This window comes from Diadema setosum, chromosome 20, assembly GCF_964275005.1.
Source record: "Diadema setosum chromosome 20, eeDiaSeto1, whole genome shotgun sequence".
Taxonomy (NCBI): Eukaryota; Metazoa; Echinodermata; class Echinoidea; order Diadematoida; family Diadematidae; genus Diadema; species Diadema setosum.
The window spans coordinates 23,350,127-23,371,620 of record NC_092704.1 but is presented as its reverse complement, the minus strand read 5'-3'; the positions used below and the strand labels follow the sequence as shown (position 1 = coordinate 23,371,620).

Genomic DNA, 21,494 nt, shown 5'->3' with positions numbered 1-21,494 from the left:
CACAACCCTTTGTGTGTGCTTAGAGTGCTGCTTGACATGGAAAACTCCACAGCATTGTGTACACTGTCTATTGGAGTCCCATGCAGGATTGAGTAGTAATAGTGTTATACTAAGTTACAGAAAATCAAGAAATGATTGCTACTGTTTCTTGTTTGTTTGTTTTTTATGTACATAATAACACTAACAATAATAATGATGTTGATAATAACAATAATTTCATCATCTTCTTCATCATCATCATCATCATCTTCACCACCATCATAATCATGATGATAACATAACATAGTCTCCTTCATCCAGGGTAGCCTAATCAGTGTTGCCACTGCTCTTCCCAAGGACCTTGCCATTATTATTACCCAGGGAGGTGGGAAGAGAGCTCTTCCCACCTCCCTGTTATTACCCTAGCGTTGCCAGGTACCTATTTATACACCTGGTTCAAGAGGGGCATGGTGGGTGGAAACATTTTGGTCCAAGGACGCAGCCACTTGACGGCATTCAAACTCAGAATCTTCGATATAAAGTCAAAGAGTCTTATCCACTGTGCCACTGTGTCCCCAGTGACATATTTTACTCTCCCCCCAAACATTTCACTCTACGCTGGATGCCGCTTTCAAAACCTGACAAGTACGGCTCCTTCAGAAAAGCCATCATACACCCCCGGGGGATCTCATGTTCCAACCTGCTGGGGGCGTGTGATTACACCCAAGACAGCCCCAGATTAGAGGCACTGACGACAGGATTCTAAGGAAGAGGAAGAGGAAGAGGAGGAGGGGAGGAGGAGGGGGAGGGAGAGGGGAAACAGATGGAGCAAGGTGGGGAGGAGGGGACACGGCATACAGGAAGCTGTTAGACCAGTGTTGTAAGAAGATGTTTGTGCCACCAGAGCATGACAGGGATAGTACATTGTGAAACATATCAGGGCAATTACCCCCACCCCTGAGGGCAATTACTCCTGGCAAAATACTGGTTTAAATAGTGGTAAGGTTAGAGTAAAGATTAGGGTTAGGGTTTGGTTTAGGGTTAGAGTTTGGGCTAGGGTTAGGATTAGATTCAGGATTAGGATTAGGGTTAGGGTCAGGGGAAGGGTCCAGAGTAATTACCCATGCAGGGGGGTAATTGCCCTACACCCATATAAAAGGTTCCCCATTCTTCATCACTGCCATAGTAGCAACTTGCACTTGACCCCGTTAGTGCACTATCTGTAAGAAACAAACAGGAAGATAATCACGTACATGACCTCAGCTGTCAGTCACATGACCATATCAGTACAAACCAAACACTCCTCCATACGTGTATGTGGGCCATCCATCCATACAGACCCTACAGGTTATCTTGTATCAGAGACTCCAACCTGTTTTATCTGGAGATTCTCCCGCCTGAAATCCCTAGCAAACGGGAGACTCATACTTGATGTGCACTTTGCGCACATCACGAGCGCGAAGTTCCTTGCAGCCGGGGGTCCAGGGCTCTCTTAGGGCCCTGGAAGCTCTAGGGTTGTAGATGCTCTCTCATGCTATCTACGGCTTATTTTTCAACAAAGGTTGACACTAAGTAAGAAATCATTTTAAGCAGGAGACACAGAACCAGGGCGGGAGAAATTAAATCTCAAGGGGGAGAACGGGAGATTTTGCAAAAATGGCCTTTCGGCGGGAGATCTCCCGTCGAAAGCGGGAGAGTTGGAGTCTCTGTTGTATTGGACAGAGAAATAGCTTTATAGCTGCTGTAGAAATGTACATAACACAAGTTTACAAGTGCAATAATGGAACAGGCGTACAGCATAATGCACAGACTTGTTTCACGTTTTCACAGTCTATATTGCATTGATGGAAATGTGTAAACGTACACATCACAAACTCTTTATTTATGCATTCCATCAATACTGATTTATCTTCATTTTTTCTTTCTTTTTTGGGGGTAGAGGAGGCAAAAGTTATACATGTACACTGTATGTTATTAAGACAGAACAGGATACTAAAATACTTTGGAAGTAAGGCAGAAATAGTTGCATGGATCAAGAGGAACATGGGGGGGGGGGTTTAATTGTTGAAAGTGACACGGGGTAGAGGTAAATAAATACTAACAGTCATGAAAGAGATCATGAAGTAAACTAGAAGATGAAATTGCAACCTCACATCCAATGTGTTAAAGGATAACATAAGCCTCTGAAGGAGTGATTACAAATACAGAATGAGACAGATAAGGAGAAAAAAAAATAACATTTGAAACATAGAGGAAAAGATAGAAGGATGAAAACAAAAAAAAAAAGGTGTGCAGATGGGAGGAGGGATGTGACTTTCTTTTTTTTTTAAAGAAGAAGAAAATGGGGGGAATTTTTATTGGGAGAAGAGAGAGAAACTTTGAGGCATATTCTATTCTGTCAACTGTTAATCTGGCATTAGTTGCTAGGGATAATGGGATAGAAATAGGGCTGGCTAATCTCGAGGAGATGCCAATTATCATCAAATCAGCACTAAGCAGTTGCAGTGGAGCTAGAATGTCATCGCGGATGCACTCTGAGTAGGAGGTTGAAAGACGAGTTTGCTGATTCCCCCAATCATGTCATGCCACTGATGGGGATGGGAAGGGAAACATGACATAGCCAAAGCCACATTCAGTGACTACACATGGAGAAAAAAAAAAAAACCCTAACAGGTGACCTTTCAGGACAGGTGATCACTGTAGACAGGTAATTACTAACACTACGATAAACAGGTAATTACTAAGCAGATGTCTCAATCATATTTTCTACACCGATCTCCCTTTTGATAAGGGCACATGTCCTTGTATCGTCCACGCCAACTTTTGAATAGGCCAAGCACACAAGGAATGGGGACTTCTCATACACTTCCTACACTCTCAAAACGAATGAAAGATTCTGCAGGAACCTGTAGATGGTAAAGTTTAGCATAATTAATCACAATTGATTGCAGAGATATACTGAGGATATTCTACTTGCAAGAATGTTGCAACCTACAGCTATATCTTGGTTCTACTATTCAATGCACAACTTTTTGAAGAACTTTCTTATTTAAATATGTCAAACAACTAGGCAGAAAAAAAAATTTCAAACTTCTAACATTCCTTTTTTTTAATACTTCATGGAACCTTTCTTGAAGTAAGGTACAATGTATTTCTTTTCACATGACTGTTATTTAGCAGAGGGAAAGCAAGGCTCAGCAATTATTTTAACCCTGTTCCTAAAACTGCACACCGCATCATCTAAAAAGACTGCACACTCGTACAACGCTTAAGATTATTAAACTAAAAGAGCTCATTTTTATTTCAAGACGTTATAAAGCTCCTGTTTGCATGAAGCCAAGGACAACATTATGCTGCATTGAGTCAGGGAGTCTACCAGACACCTGGAAATCTTTAATGACATAGCAGGTAATTTGGCTATAAAAAGACAAAATGAAGGGGAAATCGCACAATTTAGCAGGTACAATATAAAAACAACAAGGCACCTGCATTCTTCACAAAAGTTGGGGTGGGGCATTTCACACTCTCCAGTCCTTCTTCTATCTTTTTTTCCCCCTGCACTGCAGAAACCAAGACAACCTGATCCAGGGATCATTATTTCTCCCTTTTTTCAAAGTGTTTAGATTCATCACAGGTAATGCTGCATGACAGACCTGTTTGGTGTTGACATGAGGAAAGCTCGAAGGCAAACAGTAGTCATCACACTTTCTTTTCTACACACATTGCGTGACTGCTCTAGCGAACTTCCAGAACACCTTTTTGCTATTCTTGAGGCCATTCTGCCGCAGGGCACAAAGAAATAAAGAGATGTTTTGACATGAACAAGAGAGAGAGAGAGAGAAAAAAAAAAACTCTAAGCAATCTGTTAAATGTTCAGTGTGAGTCAAATAGAACATAGTACAATGTATGCCCTTTCCATCATGTGTGGAAGAATTTAAGTTAGTTAATAGTATCTAATTGTCTATGCAGTTTTCCTTCTAGTAACTTTAGTAACTTCAGCAACAAAACCTTTGAAAGATGGAGAAAAAAAAAAACACACCAAGGAAACAAAACCAAAAAAACAACAACAACAACAACAAACAAACCAAAATTTATTCCTGCAGCCCCGGTTTGTATACAAACTTAATGTCAACTTTAATACCTTAATGATTTAATAATAAACATAAACCCTACACTCACATCATCGGTTTAGAAGCAGACAAACTGAGAATACTGTTGTACAGCATCAAACCCTTCTGGATTTCAGAACTGATGAGCACTTGGGACCATGCTTTATTTTTTTTTCAGAGGATGCCAGAAAACTAATTCCCTTGATTGGTTTCTTCATTGTTAGCGTGACCTGTCCTGAAATGACATCACGCTTTCATCACAGATATTAGATTTGCTTATGTTTTTTGTCTTTCTTTCAAAGTCATGAGTGGAAAACAAAGGGGGCATACAGAGCCAAAAATCATGACAAAAACTGATATTTGCTGAACTGAATCAGACCCTTGCAGGAGCTTTTTCAGGTCAAATCATAATTCAATCATGACTGAATAAAAAAAAAAACTGCAAAAAAGGCTGACACAGATATTCAGCAATAAGTTCTAAGGTCTGTCTGCCCTTTGGATTTCTTTAATTTGTTCTATTTTCTTTCTTTCCATTTGCATGACATTGCTGGAAGGTAGGAATTAAATCAAATAAAAAGAGATTATTTTCAATGATTCATTTTCATCCCATGTAAATACACCACAGGGATTTCACCAAGGCTTACCAAAAACCTTGCTGCGAACAATTCCTCACATTTTGTTCATTTCTTTTTCAATTTAAATCTAATATGGACAGGAATGAGAGCTTTTTTTTTTTCCCAAAAAAAACTATGATACTGCAAAATCATGACAAATTCAAATATCCTGCACACTGTCAATGAAATCACTGATTTATCTGTCTTCTTTACCTGTGAGAAAATTCAATTGAGGGGGGAAAAAAATTCAGGATTTCTTGTCTGAGGAGTAAACAGAGGGTGCTTGAGAGAGGGGGTGGAATGGGGGGGGGGGTGGAAGAACCTGGGGGAATCATCAAGGAATTGATGCCGATCAATCATCGGGAGATTGACGCAGGTTTACAGGTGAGAGGGGGAAGGGGAAATTGTTTGAGGGAAATAGGATAATCCTGGGTGACAGGCTGACCCCCCCTCTCCCCCTCCACTTCCCTCACCTCATTTCAGCACTATCTTCAGAGAATGGTCTTCTGTTAAAAAAAAAAAAAAAAAAAAAAAAAAAAAAAAAAAAAAAACCCAAAAAAAAAACCAAAAAAAACCCAACCTCTAATCCAAATCAATAATTACCTCCTACATACAATTTGCCCATAGAGAATAATGTCCCTTGGATATTTAGCTTCAGCTGGAACTACTGTAAATCTAAATCTAAATCTAAATCTAAATCTAAATGATGATTACTCTTGGGACATAAACTGGTAATTGTCATCCAGCTGACAGTAATGGGGGAGAGGAAATTATTCGTAAAAAAACTTCAAAAACTAAACTTGTTGGTATGGTGATAAAAAGATAAAGAAAAAAGGAGAAGGCATGCATGAAGGATTGAATAAAGCTGAGGTTATCCTTTGATGTGTGACATTATGAGAACCAATGAAGTGTAGAACATTGTACTTCATGAATCTTTGAACAGCGAGAATGCCTGAAATTTTCCCCGTTTCTGATTGGTTCTCATTTATTGTATACGCCAAATATTTGGCAAGGTTTTTATTTTCACAAATTTTGCAAGTCAGGTGTATTCTCGCATTCAAAGCGAGGCAAAAATATTGACTATGATCTGGATATGAATGTGATGTGCATGCATACATGTCTCCATTCAGTACTATACTTCACCATCGCGAACTTTAAAACCACTTGCAAAATCATTGACAAGTCCTGATTCGCAAAAATTTAGACTCGCTAAATATACGGCATATATAGTATGTTGCTGAAACTAAAGACAGCAATTTGCAATCTCAATCTTTCGTTGACAATTTTCAGAATTCTTTAAAGGGAACGCAAATCCAAAGAGCAATGTGGATTGAGTGAAAGCAGTAACATTAGTAGAACACATCAGTGAAAGTTTGAGGAAAATCGGGCAATCGATGCAAAAGTTATGAATTTTTAAAGTTTTGGTGTTGGAACCGCTGGATGAGGAGACTACTAGAGGTTATGACGTATGAGTGGACAACAATACATTATAAAGAAAATATAAAAGGAATTCCACAAAAAAAAAAATCACTTTTATAGCAAAATGAAAGAGTACTTGACTGCTTTCAGAAAGCAGGGGAATAAGTGCTACCCATAACATATGTCAGTATCAAGTTGATGGAATGTGTAATTTTCATGAAAAATGAATTTCTATTGAATTCCCTTTATATTTTCTTCATGTTGTAGTCCTCTCATACGTCATAACCTCTGTAGTCTCCTTACCCAGCAGTTCCAACACCAAAACTTTAAAAATTCATAACTTTTGCATCGATTGCCCGATTTTCCTCAAACTTTCACTGATGTGTTTTACTAATGTTACTGCTTTCACTCAATCCACATTGCTCTTTGGGTTTATGTTCCCTTTAATAGTGTCAGTGAAGTTTCAGTTTCATAGAAACTGATAACAGAACATTCCTATGCGATCTGCAGAGTGACATACACGGGGTATATCCATGTAGTGCAAAGACTGAAATTATGATACAATAAAACACTTTAAATACTATGCCCAGTCACCACAACAATCGAGTGACGACTATGCATGTTGATAATCACATGAACAATGAATTAGTGAACATTCTTTCCTAGATTTCAGCAGAACTCACAGCTCGAGTTGCCAATTTGCCAATTCATCTATGCGTTCTCACCTTTTCTTGATTGGGCTTGACACAGCGCACGAAGTACGGATTACAGTTGTTGAGGGCAGACATAAGAGAGTGCAGTGAGTCCTGTGGGATAATAGCAGAAACAGCTTGGTGAAAATTGGTAAATATGAGAAATACTTTACTAGAAATGACCCATGTTTTTTCTTGGCATGTTTTTTAAACATTTTGTCAATACAGTCAACCTTGCTTAAGTCGACCTCACATAAGTCGAATAAGGGCCTAAGTCAAAGGTCTTTTTAAGTCCTCTTCTCTTCATATTATATTGATTTTGATGCATCAAAAGTTGAATTTTTTCTATTAAAAGTCAAAGCTACATGTATTTCTTCAGTCCAAATAGATTTGTCTTTATTGGCAAGGTTGCCTGTATATCATATCTGTTTTATAGATATGTTTTTCATCTATCATTTAAGCTTTATTCCTCTGTCACATAAATGTAGCTGTCTATTTCTGATTGATTGCAGACATGAATTTTTATTCGGTTCATTTGACATTGCATGCATTAATCAGGTTGACAAATTATGACAAGGTGTGATTATTCTCGAATCTGTGAAGTGTAAAACCTTTGTTTCAAAAACATCACACAATTCTTATTCCACAACCATGGATGAACTACAGTGGAGGAAAAAAACAAGATGAAAGTTCCGACTGCTCATGATAATGGTGAAAGTGTAAATCATTTATGACTTGAGTGTCTGTTTCTGGAGGACAAGGATAAGAAAACATTATTTCACATTCAATAGTCATTCAATTATGGACACTATCTTACATTCAATGTCTATTCAATGGCAGTTCACATCTTACCTTGAACTGTGCACTGACAGTCACCCTCTTCCGCTTGTCCTTTCCGCCCGAGGATTTCTGGCTCTCAACAACGGTCTCAAACAAGTCGTAGATGAAGTCGGACCTGGAAAATTCAAAATGAAGCAGAGAAAACATTGCCACTGATGCATAATCTTGTATAAGAATGAAAAGAATAATAACAGAATAGTGTCATATTTTAGCAACATGTTTCTGCACATAAATGATCACGATAGTTTACTCTGTATTCATACAGTTCTTGACAGTGTGTGCATACTTGCATACACTGTGCACAAAGGTTCAATGTCAATACAACACAAACATCAATTCAATTCAATCAATTCTCTCTTGAATATACTAATTCCCTAACACCAGCACATGTATACTTCTCCCTTTCTGCCTACTATTGAACAGTCATTCAAAAAGTTATAACATTCTACCTTTGCCCAAACATATCACACTGTCTCCTTCTCTTTCATCTCGGTGTTTTGTCAATCATAACCACAGAAGCAAGATATTTCAAAGTGCACCCATTAGCCAAAACTTGTAGTCTGTGAGTTCCATGGGTGCAGTAGCAGAAATTGAATATCCTGCCCTGGTGAAAGACATTCAATTAGCCACAACTGAAAAAAAAAAACCAAAACAGTATGTATATTAGTGAAGTGTAGGATATTTCCTACACATTTTACACATACATCAACAATCTCCCTTTATGCAATAACAGATTAAAAAACAACAACAAACAAACCCAACTTGCATCTAGTTCGGCTTGAGTGCTCACTCCCTTCACAGGTGTATATTGTGAAATAAATCAAACCTTGTGTATGGAACACTAACATACACCCTTTAATCCACTCATTGAGGCTTGGCCTCAGTGCAGCAAGGTGCTTATTAAGGAGTTGTGGCAGAGCTAATTCAGTGCTTGACAGATCTCATTGTGATATCATTTTCCATACTCGTCAGTCATGACCACACAACAACGTGCCTTTATCTTAAATGTCAAATCATGCTTTTATTGGTACTTTGGAAACCTATCGATGACGGTAAGGGAGAAAATTGTTGTTGTCATAGTAACCATTGCTGACTATCAATTCATCAGAACACTGCACCTAACTGGTACCTATTTTTTTCTTTTTCTTTTTTGAAATGAGTGATTATGCTGTGAAGAAATGTAAAACAGGAAAAGACTGCATTGCGCGAGCAAACATTCAAAAGTTTAGTGCCTGTTTACACTATAAACCTAACTGCATTCAAAGAGAGGAGCTTTTATCTTTTTTTTTGCAATGCAATACAAAACTCAATTTCATTTGCCACCATTCACATCATTCACATGGCTGTTTAAATCACTCTGTTGCAAATGAAACTATGAAATGTGAAATATGTTGAATTATCTTTCTTTTCTCTATATCATTGTCCATGTGTGACATCACAAATTGTTGCAGTCTTCTTATCCAGCAATGGCGGCATCAAAACTTTAAAAACTCATAACTTTTGAATGGTATGATGTCTGATTTTCCTTGAACTTTCACTGATGTGTTCTACTATTCAATATTCCTGCATTCACTCAATCCACATATATATCCCGGTTCCATTCTCCTTTAAATCTGAAAGATCGTTTTGATTAACTTTAACTGAAACTTTTCTGATGAAAGTCCTGATATGAATTTGGGTTTTTACCCTAATCCCAAAGGAAACTCCCTATTGTTTTAAAGTGACTACATGCTATTGCTAAGAGACTTCGATCCCAAAAGCTCTCCAAACGTGACAAGTTTGTGCATGCTACCTGATGGCCCTATACACATGTAGCACTTTAACACCCAAACATCTTTGGAAGTGACGTGCATACAGAGCTAGCTGACGTCAAGTTTCTTTTTTTTTTTATGTTTGTGCATCATGATTCTGATATGGCTTCAGCACCTTTGGGTCTCGATGGTGGGTAAAAAAAAATGTTGGTGATAATAATCAAAATAATCCCCCCCCAAAACAACAACAACAACAACAACAACAACAAACAAACAAACAAAAAACAACAACCAAGTACACTCAGGAAAGTTATTAAGAAAATTCATGAGAATTCTGCTGGCAATCATTAGGCAAATTTGAAGACGTGATGAGCAGTCATCCATGACATTGAAAAAAAAAAAAAGGCCAAAAAACCCCTAAAAGAATCAGTCATATCCATTTACACATGTCAATGGTGCAACACTCCTTAGCAACTGCCACATAGAGGTTCAAATATCAGCGTTAGCAGGACGTAATAGTGGTTGGGATTTAGTCAATGTTGATGGACATGTACCCAAGGATTACACCCTAACTCTTCTATAAATAATACCTGTACTGACACACTGTAGATCTTTCAACTAGAGCAAGTAGAACAACGAATGTCAGAACTAGGCACTACCCTGATTCGAGCTTATACAGCTATGCAGCAAGGATCAAATATACCACGGAAATGGGTATCAAATTAGCAGGTCAGTCCGACATTGAAATTCTATAAGCTTTAGTGGTCGACAGTGAATGGTCAAGTGGACATCTAGACCAAGACAATGATTGATTGATTGACGATTTAAAGTTTGCCCATTGTGTTAAACGGTCACATGCAAATTGAGCAAACCCTCTTGTTCTATTTGCAGAACCATGACTTGATTGATCTGATTATGATAAAAATAAAGGTGGCCTCATAACAAGGTTATTATAACACAGGGCAGTCTTAGCATGCAATGAAGGTACTTTATACTTGATTCCGTATTATCAATATCATGAAGCCAGCCAGGCTATGCCAGTGGAATTAGAGTGGTCGGATAGATCATCAACGGCTGGATGGATTGAGAAAATAATGGATGATTTGATGGATGGATAGAGAGATGGATGGAGAAATAAATGATGAATGGATGGAATACTGTACATGCCAAATATCTTGCGAGGTTTTTATTTTTGCGAATTTCGCGAGTTGGGTCTATTCGCAAATCTTAAAACACACAAAAATATTAAAGGGTGTGTACAGTTCTGGTCGAGGTGAGGATTTAGCTTTTAATATTTTGCGAGGTATTCAGAAACCATTCTATGAGATGTCAAAGAGCATGCAATTCTAAAGGGTATTAAAAGTTTATTTGATGAAAATCGGTTTTGAAATGGCTGAGATATCCAAAAACAAGGTGAAACAAAGAGATCCTAATAAAGTTGTGGCCTGTCGCCTTTTATCATTATCACTTTTTTGGATATCTCAGCCATTTCAAAACCAATTTTCATCAAATAAACGTTGAATCCTTCTTAAAATTACATGCTCTTTCATATTTCATAAGAGGTTTCTCATTATCTCACTTAGAAATGCTCAAAACATGAATCCCTTACCTCAACCAGTACTGTACAGTCCCTATAACTCTGATCCCTTCATGAATGTGACATGCACGCATGCATTTCTCCGTTCAGTACTATACTCCACAATCGTGAATTTAACCACTCGCAAAATTGTCGGGAAGTCCCGATTTGCAAAAAAATTTGAATCGCTACATATACTGTACGAGCTGAAATTTTCGCGGTGGTTTTATTTTCGCGAATTTCGCGAATCGCCTTTGAACCGCGAAAATAACAACACGCGAAAATAACAACGCGTGAATAACTAAGTTCAGTTAGACCCTCGCAACCGCGAAATTAACAAGACGCGAAAGTGTCCTCCAAGTAGCAATTCGCGAAAATATCTGTACGCGAAAATTTCAGCTCGTACAGTAGCATATAGTAGGTATATTGGATAGATTGACATATACTGTACTGGTGAATGATAGATGGTTGGATGAAGGAGCAGATGGATAAGAGATAGGGAAATAATAAATTCATCAATTTATCCATAACAGTTCTGAATCATTCACTCCTTCACTTTACATTGAGCACCAATAAAAGCATATGTGACTTAAGGAAAAACAGGTGTCAAGTTTCATTTTACTAGTTCATTTCCAGACACATGCTACATAGGAAAATATTAAGATTAGATTATCAAGATTAAGATTTGAATTGACAAATGATTTCCATCCAATAAAAACCAGTTTATAAAGTCTGTTGCTCCAATGCTATTTGTCCAATATACCAGGAGAGAAATATCTTGCAGACATAGTTTATGAATTTTTACAGGAATTTCCTGCTTTTAATTGCATCTACCCATATGTGCCACTACTTGTGACAGACTGACTGGGAAATTCTGTCAGAAATGATATGTTTTTGGCCATCACACACACACACACACATAAAAAAAAAAAAAAATCACACATATTAAAGAGAAGAATCCCACACTCATATATGTATATTGACCATAATTACCCTGGTAACCCTCGCAATAAACAAGTCTTGATTTAATTTCAAGGAAATTAATCATTTACATCACTCAAGAGAAGCCTCTATCATATCAAGGAAAATATTCTACTTTCCTTTCCCAATTCATTTCAAAACATTTTACACAACCTATGCATCAAATAAAATGAAATAATTCTAGCATCCTGGCACAGAATGTCAAAGCAAGACACCACTGAAATCTGAAACTGAAGCAAAAAAAGAAAAAGAAAAAGAGAAAAAAACAAAACATCTAATATACAAACTACACAGGGCTCAAGTAAAAGAGAATGTTTTTACTATACCTTCTGATAAACTAACAATGAACAGTCAGAGTTATAATAAAAAGACACAACTAAAAAAAAAAGTGGTTTATAGGACTTGTTGGATTAAACATCAAACAGGATTCTGACAATAATTCATGTATGAGCCTGATCACCACCATCTTGACTGCTCTTACAACACCTATCAGAGATTACATTCACTGTGCACCTGCTTGGTAAACAGTGAGCATCTTATTTTTGATCAACTGATTTTAAATGTCAAAGCACAAAATAGTCAGATTGTGAGTGTTCCTAAAAGACCTCAACAAATTTGAGGTCTGACTGACGTATCAACTTAATCAACCACTGATTATTCAGTGTTTTAGTAGTAGCCATGATATGAGAAATTGTCAATACTTGTATGTTGCAAAAAAAAAAAAACCCAAAAAAAACTTGATGCAAGAATTCATTAATTTGCATAAATATACAATACCTAATGCTAAAAGGATAAGCAAAGGCATTGGCTGTCGGGCGGAAACTCGGTGGTCTCGTGGATATGACGCCTGTCTAGCGAAATCAAGAGATGGTTGGTTCGAGTCCAAGCTGAGAATGTATGCCCATGATTTTTTTTTTTTTAAATCATGGCTATACTAAAACACCAAAACAAAAAATCAGTGCTTATTTATGTCGATAAAGGGCAATTTGTCAACAAGTTGCAACAGAGTAAAGAACTCGAAACAAGAATTCATCAATTTGAATAAATTCGAGGTCTTGAAACAGCAAAATTCAAATGACACACCTGTACACATACTTAACCACTCCGTAAAACCAATCACGACAACCTACCTGTCGAAGAGGCAATGGATGGCTAATACTGAGATTCACCCTGCTCTTGTCTAAATGAAGCAGTACGACTCACAGGATATTAACAGATCAAACACCAGACTTCACACTCCCGTCAAACGGGACCCGCTTCAGTCTCGCTCTGCACAAGGTCAAAGCCTCACACAACTCTGAGCCAGTGACTGCCAAGCGAGAGTCTCTGCGGTAACATCCCCGTCACCTTTCTCCCTCTTCCTGCTCCCCCCCCCCCCAACTCACTGCCAATCCCGCACTTTCACTCAATCTTTTCGGCATCCCCCTTACTCTCTGATCCTTTCCTCAAAACTATCACTGCAATGCCAGCTTCCTGGGCCCACAAACTTCGCTGCCCAACCCTGCAACATTTAATCATGGTGATAGCCATGTTCCTTCCAGTGGCGAGGGGGGAAAAATGCCATAGCATGCAAGCATCCTGTTCATCGCAAAATGAATGATTTTGTTTATAAATTTGTTTATTTTCCGCAGCATCCTGTAAAGTGCTAGAGTGCAGTGTGATAAAGTGGAGCTACTTGTTAAACTTTCTGCCTGGCATGACAAACTACACCACTCACATCTTTCACACAAATTAAACTAGACTCCAGCAGTTCTGGAACAAAATGGAATAAAAAATCTGAAAGAGGCCTTGCATGCCCTCAATGAAGGGTAATTCCTTCAATAAATGTGCATTTGAAATTCACCTTTGTGTTGGTCAGAAAACAGATGTGTCAGGAGCTGATCTATTCACACAGATGCTACATGTACATTCATAGTAATGGATCTTGTCAAGTACCAAATGAATGTAGAAGTAGATATGATGATTTAAAAAAAAAATACACACACACACTTTTACATTACCATGAATACTGCTATACAACTGTGCTACATTGTATTAATAAAAATTACAAATTGGAATGGAATTTTTTCAACTGGGCATAAAGTGTGCCATTGTCTTTTGCAGTGAAATCACTTAGTTGATCCTAAAGATGAGAATGGACGGACCTGGTAATGAGAAACAAGTTGATGTGCAATGTCCAATGTCTGTGGGACATTTTAACTTTCAAGAACCTCTACTTAGGTGAGCTTTAATGAGCATAATATCATTACTATCCCTGACTTTAATGACACCTGGCCTGGGCAGGTGTTTTATGGACCCCTTGGGATAAAAAGTAGGGGAGACCTAGGAAACCTCTTTCAATTTTATGAACATCCTGATCACTCAACCTGTCATGAAAGGAGGAAAGGAGTTGAGGGGAGGGGTTGGTTCAAGAATATGAAAAACCAGTGAAAGGGAAACTTTCATTTTAATCTGGCACTATACCTTACCTGGTCTCATGGGGGGGGGGGGGAGATGGACTACAGAGGAGGCAGAGGTTTTTAGCTGCATTCACACACACCCAAATTATTAAGTTTTTGAAAATTGATTTTTGCAATACAATGCAAAAACTGTGTGTAAACACACATACACAAACTTTAACTACCACATTCCACACTGTGTTGCCAAAATTGGTTCAGCCTGATCGAAACAAAAAATAAAAAAAGAGAAAAAAATCACGATAGTATGCCTCGCGCATAATGTGTGAATAGCACACAGAGACTTTATCAATGATTTTAATCCCACAGTACAACTCGCCACATTAGGATGCCTGGGTCACATTCTAGTCATTGCTGATACATGTAATTTGAAACTCTTGTGATCAGTGTGTGTGAACTTTGGCAAATATATATATATTTTTTTTTATTGTGATGCAAAAACCGACGATGTATGTGAATGCAACTTTTGTAGCTCTGTAATATTCCAAAGTGGGACAAGTTTTCTCACTACTGAGTGATTTCAAGGTTGTAACAGATTACCCATCTCTTACCAAATAGGGGATGTAAGTATTCTATTCTTTCTTTTTCTTCCCTTCAGCCCCTTGCACAGGAAAGAATAAGAGACGAAGGGGCCAGTATACATGTAGCTACCAGTTACGTTTAGTGATCAGTTTACTTTGCAGTAACTGCTTTTGGGGCCTCTTTTTGCAGCCATTCAAAAGAGATTGGGCATATCAACTTCATCCAGTGACATAGCAATTTTGATGAAAATCAAGAGGGAACATACACTGTATCTCAAGGATGTTAAACTAATTCAGCAGCCAGGCCTCAAAAATTGGTTATGATAAAGCCTATTACACGAGAGGAAATTACATCGAAGGCAACTGAGGTACATTGTCAAATGTCCAGCTGAAAAAAAAAAAAAAAATTTGTGCTTTCTAAATCCTAGAGCCAGAGAGAGCAAGTTTTGACAATTAAATGATTGAGTTCTCCTTGCAAATCCTTGGAGAAAAGCTGGTACAATGTATATGCAGAGCTGTGAAGAAGAAGGTGATTGCTAGTCAGCAAAGAACAGCCATTGTAGAGGAAAGGCTCTCTGGTTTGGAGATTAAGAAAGTACAAATGAGTTATTTCAATTTACAAGTTAAAAAAGCATCAATTAATATCAATACATAAATAGGAGAATTAATGGCCTTCATGTTGTAATTATCCCATCCTGTGTTTGCTTACAAACTACTCAAATTTGATTTGATTTTAACTCGCTACAAAAATACACAAAGGTGCATACAAACATACACAAGCAGATACAAACACACACAGGAACACAAACAGATGCATATAGATATGTACAAAAACACAAATAAACAAATATTCAATCACAAGGTAGTGCTCGCATGGAAAAGAAGACGCACATACACACAATTACAGACAAACCTAGGAGGTATCACACACAGCACACCAACAAACACAAAATCCTCGCAAATTGAAGAAAAACACAATTACAAGTATCTGTCTTTCTGATCCTATACCAAGACATGCATATAGATGTACATATAAGTATGCATTTTTCTCCTCATGTGCAAAGAGTGAGACAGACCTTATGAACTTCTCACCACACAATCTAAGCGTCTCTCAATTTTAGGGTGGTGCAACTTCTGTCGATATCCCTTGATGCAGAGGGCCCCCAAGGTAAAGGAACGAACGACATTTACGATGGATGATCAGGGTTTAATTGGCATAATGCAGCAACCGAGTTGCTGGGACAGGATAATTCCAACCACAACATCATCCTGCCACAAATCCATGGAGTTGGAAAGAGAATGTCTTAAGCCACTAATTTTGAGCTTGATTTAAATGATCAGATCGCCTTGCACATGAAAATCATGCTAGAATGCGACACAGACTTTCTCTTGTCACAGCAGTCAAATTCACAGATGAGCATAGTTGAAATTTCTTGTTGCCATCGCAATTCACTCCAAACCACTTAGGACTGACTCCAAGGACAGGTTAAAAGTCTGCTCTGTAATCAAACACTACAAAGTCCGCTTTGAGGAAAACGTTCTCCCCCTACAGATGCCACAAACGGACGATAAATTCCTCCAACACTTCCCGGTAAAGATCGACTGCATCATAGTGCAGCTTGTTGCAGCGTATAATGTAGATTGTGAGGTAGTGATGGAATCACCATCAATTCCCCCCCCCCCCCAACCCAACACACACACTTTTGATCGCCGCTGCCAAACCTTCAGCTGGGGGCACGGACGAAGTGAGGGGGCTCCATATTGCATGATCAGGAAGCAGACACCAGGCAGACTGTATAGCTCTTCAAAAATTACATCAATACCAGGGACCCCATAGAAAGTTCTTCATCATGAGCATGTGACTCTAATTTCTTTCCACCACGAGATCCATCGACCTTCCTAGCACAAGGAGGAGCCCTTTACTCGCAATTGAGTTGCAAACAGGCCCAAATATCCATCAAATTCTATCTGTCAGGAGCATATCGATGATGATATCAGTCGATCACATTGGTGCATATTAAAGGCAACATTAGCTATAACCTTCATCTACGTTGTAGATGTAAACTTGACATATTTGATGGATCCTACACACTGAGTGTACACATATTGGCTGAAAGCTGTACCTTATTCTTACTATTTAGATTGACAATTTCTTTGCAAACAACATCCAATTGAAATGGTTAACATTCTTCATTCCTGTATGTATAAATACACACTTTCTAGTCCCTGTTGCATACCCTGTATACATTTTCAAACAACTCTTTGAAGATTAATAATTTCAGGTAGATTCATGGTATTAGTTCATCCAGCATGGAAAGCAATAAATGATATTGCTCTGCCAAGTTCACATGATCAATCTTTCAGTGTGTGCAGTGTATTTCTCAGTTTTTCAACAACCCCCCCCCCCCAAAAAAAAAAAAAAAAAACTAGAAATGTCGCTACAGCGACTGGTTATACCCCCGCCAAACAACATTTCATAAGCTTTGGTCAAAAAACTGAGGAAGTAGTTAAATCCGCAAGATCTTTCCTTGATCTTCTGCCATTAATATGCCGTTACCATGGCAACGTACTTTCGGGTACTGTCAAAAAATGCGTCTTGCACATCTACAACCAAAGGCACACATCTGTACCAAGTTTCATGGAAATTGGGCAAAAACTGAGGAAGTAGTTTGCAACACAAAATTTTCCATCATTTTGGCTCATAATATGTGAGCGTGTTACCATGGCAACATACTTTTGTAACTGTCAAGAAATGTGTCATGCTGACCTATATCCTAAGACAAACATTCAATATGAATTCCATGAGAATTGGAAGAACACTGATGAAGCAGTTTTGCCATGAAGCATTTTGCCCTATATTTTACCAATAACATGCCGTTACCATGGCAACGGACTTTTTGCCACTGCGGAAATATGTGTCTTGCACATTAACATATTCAGATGAACATCTGTACCTAATTTCATAAAAATTGATCAAAAACTGTGGGAGGAGTTCGCGACGCAAGATTTGTACCCATTTTGCCCATAATATGCCGTTACCATGGCAACGTACTTTGGGTACTGTCAAAAAATACGTCTTGCACATCTACAACCCAAGGCACACATCTGTGCCAAGTTTTATGGGAATCGGTTGAAAACTGAGGAAGTAGTTCGCGACGCAAGATTTGCAACGGACCTGTTATGTTGTCATCCTTGACACAAAGAATAATTCCTTGACAGGCGTGATTCAGCAGTTACGAGACATTTATTTAGGAGCAATACTTGACGTAGCTCTGTGCCTATGAGTGTCTCTGAGCCTCTCCACTCAGTATTACAATTTGGTGTACATCCGAGTATATGTCAATTAGTACATGACATAACATCCCCTCTCTCAACAAAGAAGATGAGGTCTTTAACCGAGTCAGAATAACCGCTCAACTTTAGAAAACACATTCTATTTAACGAACGCCAAATTGGCATCTTGATCATAACACCGTGTAACATTTATACAGTATCTGCCACTGAATGTGACACATATGCAAGTTCAGTATATTTATATGGAATAGCAACTTGCATGTTGTAAGCAATTTACCTGTGACCTGTTGTTAAAGCAATTATCTTCAGTAATGTATACTTTAGAGCCTTCTTTTCCAAGAATAATTCCTTGACAGGCGTGATTCAGCAGTTACGAGACATTTATTTAGGAGCAATACTTGACGTAGCTCTGTGCCTATGAGTGTGTCTGAGCCTCTCCACTCAGTATTACAATTTGGTGTACATCCGAGTATATGTCAATTAGTACATGACATAACATCCCCTCTCTCAACAAAGAAGATGAGGTCTTTAACCGAGTCAGAATAACCGCTCAACTTTAGAAAACACATTCTATTCAACGAACGCCAAGTTGGTATCTTGATCATAACACCGTGTAACATTTATACAATATCTGCCACTGAATGTGACACATATGCAAGTTCAGTATATTTATATGGAATAGCAACTTGCATGTTGTAAGCAATTTATCTGTGACCTGTTGTTAAAGCGATTATCTTCAGTAATGTAACAATTCCACATTGTCTGAAGTAAATCTTTTGCCTAAAATGAATAAACTAGTAATTGCATGCACATATATCACTAGTATTGTTCTTGTGACTGATACATAAAGATTGATTAAAGACTGTATTAATTTTGACTAATTCCAAAGTGCGTATATTGAAAAGCTTTTACTCTTTTCTAGTATGTTATAGCATGCCAATAAAAGTTCAATCTATACTATTTACGGGTGAAGCTAGAGTGAACTATGGTAATTTCATACATTGTACATACATAGCTCATTATCACAATTGAATGCTAATAAGAATTAGCTTTCACAAATTTGGTTAACTCATGAAGTCAATATGCACTTCTATCAACAGGTCTGACTAAACATGTATATCTCGGCATTGGGTGTTATATTGTCACGTTATGTCAGTAAGTTTCAAAGTTTACACCACATAACTTCTCCCTTTTTCCATAGATGTGAATAATTTGAAGTGCTTTGCCTCATGCATCTCAAAACAAATAATTTTCAATTAAAAATGGAATAGTCACAAGGGCTATTCTTAACACATAAAACAGTATTTACAAAGCAGAGTATGTGTTTGCTACTCTGTGATAAGCCTCTTTGGTGGTCTTACAGTGCGACCACTTCTAGTAGTGTATACACCTGGTTTGTCAGGGGTGTTCTTACACTGGCTTTTCTTGGGTGTCAAGATTTCAGGGGTGGGGGCAAAGTGGACCCGCATTTTTGTGGTACTGAGGTCTCTCAGGTCACTACGGTTTCTACGCAGTGTGTGCCCATTGGGGGTCTGTACCAGGTAGGAGTTTGGTTCGGCACATACGTCCTTCACGACCACCGGTGTCCAGAGTCCTGTTCTGCTGTCCCTCATAGTAGCTTGTTGCCCTATCTCTAGGCTCGGCAGCTTCCTTGTACCGCGTATGTCATGGTTTTCTTTCTGCTTGGATTGACGGTCACAAAGCATCTGGCGGATCTCATCATTGTCTGGTATGTTACCACGGTTCAGAGTGTCTTTCACAGGAAGTGCACTTCTAGACTTCCTCCTGTACAGTATTTCTGCAGGTGGCGGAAGCTTGCTATCTATGGGGGTATTGCGGATGGAGAGCATGGCTAGAAACTCGTCTTGGCCGCCTTCTCTAGCTTTGGTCAGGGTTGCTTTCACAGTTTGTATTGCTCTCTCCACTTGACCATTACTTCTGGGATAGTGTGGGCTAGAGGTGACATGTGTGAATCCCCAGGATTGGCTGAATCTCTTGTATTCCTCACTACAGAATTGTGGCCCATTGTCACTTATCACTTTCTCTGGGATTCCATGCTCACTGAATACTGCCTTTGTCAGGCGGATTACAGCCACACTTGAGTACCGGGCAGGTAATTTCCTAACGAACGGCATCTTAGAGAAGTAGTCCACGATGATCAAGTATTCGTCGTTACGGAAGTGAAACAGGTCAGTACCGACAACTTTCCAAGGGCCTTGGGGTACCTCATGGTTTGTGAGTGGTTCCGCAGACTGTCTTCTTTGGTGTGCTTGGCATTGAGTGCAGGAGCGAGTCATATTCTCCACATCTTTGTCTATGCCAGGCCAGAATACACACGAACGTGCATATGCCTGCGACTTGACTATGCCTTGATGTCCAATGTGGATTTTCTCTAGGACCTCCTTCCTCATCCGTGGGGGTATGAAGATCCGGTCTCCCTTCATGAGAATGCCATCTTCGATAGAGAGGGAGTCTCTGCAAGACCAAAAATTCCTGATCTCCTTGGGTAGATCCCGTGCGTGTTCGGGCCATCCTTCTATCACTATTGTGGAAAGCAAACTCATGGTCTTGTCTTGCAGGGTCTGCTCTTTGATTTCTTGGAGCCTTGTGTCAGAGCAGTGTATGACATGGATTGTCTCCTCTATGTCCAGGGTCTGTCCTGAGATTGGGCTCAATCTCGAGAGTGCATCAGCAAGTAGCATCGTGCTTCCTGGACGGTACATGATGTGGACATCATACGGTTGAAGCCTTAGCATCATCCTTTGGAGTCTTGGTGGGGTGTCAGCAAGATTCTTGTGCTGGATGTTCTCCAAAGGTTTATGATCTGACTCGACAGTAAACCTAGATCCAAACACATATGTGTGGAAACGTGTGCATCCGAAGACTACTGCTAGTAGTTCACGTTCAATGTTGGCGTACCGTTGCTCGGTGGGGGACAATGCTTTGCTCGCGAAGGCAACAGGCTTGTTGTCCTGAAGGAGGGCGGCTCCTAGGCCCTTCTGTGATGCGTCTACTTGGATGACTGTCGGCTTCAATGGGTCGAAGTATGTCAGAGTTGTAAGCTCTTCAACTTTCTTCTTGAGATTCTCGAAGGCCATCTGGTGTGAACTTGACCACTGCCATTCTCTGTCTTTGCGGGTGAGATCCCGAAGGTCTGCTGTCAGATCAGCTAAGTGGGGAAAGAATGGTGAAAGGTACTGTACCATTCCGAGGAATTGCTGTAGCTCCTTCACATTCTGAGGGGGAGACAGTGCCTTGATGC

At 39.0% G+C, this 21,494-nt stretch overlaps 1 protein-coding gene across 1 annotated transcript in view; it reads right to left on the bottom strand.

Annotated features, from left to right (window-relative positions):
- The window catches only part of LOC140243760 (unconventional myosin-X-like), a 195,782-nt gene that overhangs the window by 48,509 nt on the left and 125,779 nt on the right, over window positions 1-21,494 (bottom strand). Inside the window, exons 17-18 of the mRNA XM_072323425.1 lie at window positions 7,666-7,768; window positions 6,847-6,927 (exon numbers count right to left, since the gene is read on the bottom strand). Of these exons, the coding sequence (XP_072179526.1) occupies window positions 6,847-6,927; window positions 7,666-7,768 (184 nt within the window). The remainder of the gene's footprint in view (window positions 1-6,846; window positions 6,928-7,665; window positions 7,769-21,494) is intronic.